The sequence below is a fragment of the Nesoenas mayeri genome (genome assembly GCF_963082525.1).
Source record: "Nesoenas mayeri genome assembly, chromosome: 2".
NCBI classification, from domain to species: domain Eukaryota; kingdom Metazoa; phylum Chordata; class Aves; order Columbiformes; family Columbidae; genus Nesoenas; species Nesoenas mayeri.
The window spans coordinates 45,660,877-45,666,876 of record NC_137543.1 but is presented as its reverse complement, the minus strand read 5'-3'; the positions used below and the strand labels follow the sequence as shown (position 1 = coordinate 45,666,876).

Here is a 6,000-nt window from a genome sequence, read left to right as displayed (position 1 = left end):
CTAACTTCTCAGCCTTTTACTGGAACTCATTTAATCGGAGATGTACTGTCCTGAATTTGAATTAATTTTTGGAGTGTATTTGCTTGAGTAAATAGAAGGTATTATGTTGTGAAGTAGAGATTTAGTTGCTGTTGTGTTATTTTTTTTCTGTTTCCTTCCACCCAAAATTGACTAGAAAGACATTTGCTAAACCATAAAATAATATCTGAATCTTTTATGATTTCTTCTCGCTTACATAATTCTAACTGAAGATTCCTTATTTAAGAAAACCTAAAATGAATTTCAGAGCTTGTGTTATGTAAGTCAGTTAGTTACATCAAGCAGAAAAACTGAACATTGCCTTTAGGGGAGAGAGAGAGAGAGAGAAAACAAATGCTTGAAAGCAGAGTCTGGGGAATGGAGGACAATTTGGGGACCAGCTTCTCCGCAAACCGCGCCACAGAGAGGCTGGCAAAAGGCGTTGGGTACATGTGGAGCACCAGTCAGCCTCAAAGGTTCTCAGGGACCGATTATGGATGCTTATGTACGTATGTTCAGTCTAGGAACAACACTCAATATTTTCACACGATTTTGTCTTCCAGAATGATTGAAGATTGTGGGAAAAGAGGAAATACCATGGCAGAAAGAAGGCAGCTGTTTGCAGAAATGCGTAAGTACTTCCTAGAAATGTTTTGCTGTGATAGACTGAGCCAGTTGCAATGCAGTGTCAGGAGAATTTATGCAAGCTTCCCACCTCAAGTAACTGATATCTCCATTTCACAAGTGGTTTAATGTTGTGAGACCAAGAGTACAGGAAAATGGGCTGATTTGACCAAATGGCAGGAGAGAGGGATTTTCTACACCAGATGTCATGATTGTACTATTTTAATCAATAGCTTCTTGAGACAGAAATGCTGCAATACACAGGTAACCATGAAGAGGGATAGAGGTCTCCAAAAGACTACATCTTTTAGGGGGGGTGTCCGTAGTGGGTTTACCCCATCCAGCTGCGGAGCACTCACAGAACCAGCCACCCCCCAGTGAGATGGGAGAGAATACAGGGCAAGCAAAACCAATAAAACTCATGAGTCGTGATAAAGACAGTTGAATAAGTGAAGGAAAGAGCAAAGAAAAAGATGCGAACGACAACAAAAAACAACAAGTGATGCAAAGGTGGTCACTCACCACCTCCTAAAAGCAGGCCCATGCCCAGCCAGTCTCTGAGCAATGTCCACCTTAGAAGACAAAATTTCCCATCCCCTTCTTTCCCTACCCCAGTTTTATTGCTGGACATGACATTATAGGGAGTGGACTACCTTTTGGACAGGTGGGGTCGTCTGTCCCAGCTGTACCCCCTCCCACCCTCTCGCCGTCCCTCAGCCAGTTCTCTGGAGGGGCACAGAGTAGGAAACAAAGGCCTGGATGCTGTGCCAGTGCTGTTCAGCAACAGCTGAAACATCGGTGTGTTATCAACACTTCTGTAGCCACAAATCAAAACACGTCACCATGCAGGCTGCTATAAAGAAAATTAACTCCATCCCAGCCAGACACAGCGCAGGGACTCATATACTACATACCTCACTTTGTTGTGAAGCTTTATGTTCCCTGCAGAATAGTATCTCAGGGATGTACTATACCAGCAATGTTCCTGCAGTTCTCTTGACTGTCATCTCTTATTTCTCTCAGAAACAAACCACCATTTCTCAAGGAAGTTCTATTAGGTATGAAGTTTGAGACTGTCACCCTGTTAATAGATTCACCTAAGTTGTGTCTGTAATTACTCAGCTTCCTATTATTTGTCCTCTGCAACATAGTAAAAAGTGACAGAACATCTCCGCTGTCTTCTAGAGGAGACTAAGATGGGTATTGCTGGGACTTGAGCAGCTGTGCTCACTGAAAGGTCAGGCCTGTGCTGGTAAATTAAATGTGCTGGGTATTGTTATCCAGGGATGAGGCCATGGCTGACCAGATGCCCTACGACTGCACTCCTGAGCTCTCCAAATTAAGGACTTCTCGTTCACATGGCCTGTGGAGAATGGTCTTGTGTTCAGTAGCTTTGTTGTGCCCTGTAACTATTTCAATATCAAACAAGGCTTGAGGGAATTATTACAATTATAATAATACTTATAATAATAATTACTATTATAATACTTATAATTCTTATAATTACTATTAGAATTATTAGAATTATTGAGCTTCTATCAGCTAAAGTCAATAGCACAACTTCCAATAACTTCAGTTAGTTTGAAATATTTGAAAAACGGAACATAATTCCTTAAAACTTTGCTGTGAGGATTTATGGTCTGTTCCTGCAGTTTTGAAGGCTGTTTTGCTGTTGGGCTGTTTTGGAGGAGTTAAGTGGGTGTTGGGAAAGTTTATAATCATCAGTTGAGGTGGAGGAGGGATTATTTTCCCATATTGTACACAAATAGTTGTTGTCTACTCTTTTTTTCTTTCACATTTTAGTATTTTTGCCATATTTACTTGTGACTGCTTTATCTCACATTTGCTTCCCTTTTCTGTTTGCCTGCTTCCCTTTCTCTTCCTACTACACATGCACACAGAGAACTGAGTTCCACCAAGGTAAAAAGAGACAAAAATACTAAACTTTTGTGAAGAACTATATATGTTTTAGGCAAAGAAATGCCCAGATTGATATAAAGCGCTCAATTTTGCATTTGGAGAGTCCCTTGGATTCCTGTGTGTATAAAGGGTGTGCTTCACTGAAACAGAAGCTCGTCCTTCTGTCCTTGCATTCAGGTGCCCTCAGCTGTGTGCAAGCCCACACAGTCCATGTTTAGTAAAAAACCTGCCCCACACACCCTACATACTGTGGGCCATGCGAAACTTCTTAACATTATAACAAAGTTAAGCTTCTTGTAAAAAAACTCCACAATATGCTGATGTTAGAGGAAAGAAATTCGTAATATGGAGGCTTTGCCAGTGTTCTGGGTTCTTGCAGTCACATCTGTGAGTCTGTGATTGAAACTCCACAATACTTTTAGAAAGTGGGTCATGTTCCAGACTACACAAGACAGCACAAAAAAACCAAAACAAAACCAAGTTTTCCTGCCTTTTCAAATAGGAAACTTGTTCTGAAAAGAAGCATAAATGGACTTGACTTTAGATTTGGGCCCCTATGTGATTTTCCCTGTATTTGAAGAAGTTTAGTTTGACTTTTTTATTTCCTTCAGAACAGGCATCTTTCTAGTTCCAAATTACAAACCTTTGTGAATTAGTATTTTAATAAATATAATCTTCCATAGACCCCTGTACTTAAAGCTTAAATTGTGTCTTATACCTCAAAATGCACCACTGGATGTCCAGTCACAAGACTACCCTTAGTCTGACCTGACGTGCTCAGGTAAATCCAGACTGATTAAGAGAGTTCAAAACGTACGTCACTGTTGTGCTGCCAGCATGTATTATCCAGCAAGAAAACAGCAGCCAAAGCGTGCCATGTATCTTGTTATTTTTGCAAACTGCCAGCGTGTTACATGAGGTGAGCATATGCAAAGGAAACAGAGTGAAGCTGCCAGTGGGCAGAAGGAAGGAGAGGCCACTGGTCATTCTGTAGGCAGATTATAAATCCACAGTCTCGTTTGCCGTGCTCATTCCTGCACATCTTTCCACTTGTTTATCAGGACTCTCTATGTACGTGAAGGCACTTTTCTACAGAAGTTATTTAACAAATAGATCTCTGACTGCAGCAAAATGTGAATCGTGGTAAAAGTAAATTGGGCTTTATCGGCAAAAACACCTTCTCCCAAAATGCTACCAAATTAGTACCATCCACTATGTGTGTAAATAGTAAAGGGGGAAAAAAAAAAAGCAACATTACTGCCTACGCATTTGTTTATTTGGGATTAATACTGCAACCTAGGAAGCTCAATGAGCCAGACTCTCACTTTGCTTTTGGATCTTTACACCTTGTTAAAAGGCTGAAGTTTTATTAAGGAGCACTGAAAGCTTTTATTAGTAGCTTTCACTAAAGTTAAGAGGGGAAAAAGCTAAATTCATTTTACTCATTGATTCAATTGAAAAAGACTTAGTGTTACAAGCATTATCCTCCCTTTTACCAGTAAAGAAGTTTTCCCAAAGCTTTCAATGAGATACTAATGGACAAGAGAAAAACGTCTGTAATCTAACAATAAAGCATATGATGAAAAAAATAAAAAAAGAACTTTCCAAACGTGGTGTTACATAGTTATGGATGGCTTCTCCCAGGAACATTTTCTGTTAAGAGAGCCAGCTGTCAAAAGGGAGTAACTGGAAGCCCTGGGAAGATGGTGTGGGAGAATCCGGTCAGAAAAAGAGCAGAGTGTGGGGAGAGGGGAGGTCAGAGCACATTTGAAAAATTTGGGTCCAAAGCATGGCAGATTACTTAAGAAAGTGAGGGTGAATGGTGCTGACATGGCCATATGGACAACAGGGCAGCTGAGTGGCCAATCTAATAACGTCAAGGTGAATCTTAAAGCATTCGGCAAGCATGTGTGAAAGCAGAAAAGGGTCATATTCCACTATGCTTCTCTTACAGCCTGATTGTACCTTCTTTGGGTATGTTTCATGCAGACAGTTCCTTCAGAAACTCTGTTTTTTGTAACTTGGTACCTTGCCCAAGTGAATAGAACAGATTTTACTCCTGTTACAGGGCCAACCACAGTGCAAAAGCAAATGTGCAAAAACTTAATTGAGTATATTTCCATGAAATGTGTGGTGAAATTAATAAGCAGTCTTGTATTTCATAGGCCATATTGTAGCTATGAGGCAACACTTCTTTATATAAGACATACCAGCCAAGGAGAACGATTTAAATCACAACCTCCTCATCTATGTTGAGAGGTTTTGGGAGGTGTTATGAGTAGCACACAGCAGCAGGAGGCCTAAGACCCTGTGTCAGGTTCTGCCCCGGTTTATGCCCATCTCCTGGGCAGCTGCTTTGGAAATGTTGCCAGATCGCTAAGTTGGGGCAGCCAGGGCCAAGCCATGTGTGAAGCAGAGACCTGACCCTTTGAGGTCTCCGTTGCAGAGAACGTACCTCCACAAAATGGAGAAAGGCCTCACAGACTGCGGTATTTTTGTCCCCTTCTGCAGACTGCTATTGGTCTTTTCATTATGGCATGATATTGTTTCTGATTTGGTTTGCTGGCAATACCTTGTTCTGATCTGGCATGTCAGCCACAGATATTTGTTATGAGCTTTGCTGTTAAACATTAAAATTAGATGGAGGCTTTTCCCTGCTGTTGGAGCCTGGCCAGAGTGTCTTTTAGCCTGCAGCTTGACCAGATTGCTCTTCAAAGTGACAGACACAGTGGGCTGACTATTCCTTGCCTTCCTTCACAAAAGTCTTTTAACACTGTAGCTCCTGCCATTCCCTTTTTTTCTCCTCACCCTTCTCTACTCTCCCTGCAAAGGAGAGAGCCTTGAAAATTATTAAACAGAGTCAGCTCATGTGTCCTCTTTGTTCTCTGGCTCCCCCGCTAGCAAAGACACGCACAGGTCATATTCCATACAAATATCGCTGTTATTCTCTTCCACTAGGGGCTCAGGATCTGGATCGTATTCGTTTGTCCACCTACCGAACAGCATGCAAGCTTAGATTTGTTCAGAAGAAATGCAACTGTAAGTATGTCAGCGATTCTTTCGCATCTTGTTGTTATTACCTTTCCACTGCACTCCCTGGTCTGTCCTTCACAAATGGGGACTGTTTGATTCGACATTGCAAAGGGCACTAATCAGAGTGCCTGGGCAGATTTTAAATATTAACCTCTTTATATAAGGAACTTGTCTCAAACATGCCAGTGATTCAGTCATATAAAGGTGAGTCATGATGCAGGCCACAGCTTTATTTAATACGTATGTTAACTACATTATCGGATTTTCTTATAGAAAAACATTTGGGAGTTCCAGCAGGATCCTGCAAATGAAATGCTTTCATTGCAGCTCCATGGACAAGAACTGGTGGTTCCAGTCCTTGTCTGTTTGGGGTGCAGCAAAGTGCGTGCAATGTCAGTCAGCCCC

At 41.4% G+C, this 6,000-nt stretch overlaps 1 protein-coding gene across 3 annotated transcripts in view; it reads left to right on the top strand.

The window, feature by feature from the left end:
• Positions 1-582: 582 nt before the first annotated feature.
• DTNA (dystrobrevin alpha) overlaps positions 583-6,000 on the top strand; it is a gene marked incomplete at both ends in the record, with an annotated part of 96,465 nt that continues 91,047 nt past the window's right edge. For all 3 annotated transcript variants that reach the window (XM_080338554.1, XM_080338553.1, XM_080338552.1), the window contains 2 exons: positions 583-649; positions 5,521-5,601. In XM_080338554.1, the coding sequence (XP_080194680.1) occupies positions 583-649; positions 5,521-5,601 (148 nt within the window). The remainder of the gene's footprint in view (positions 650-5,520; positions 5,602-6,000) is intronic.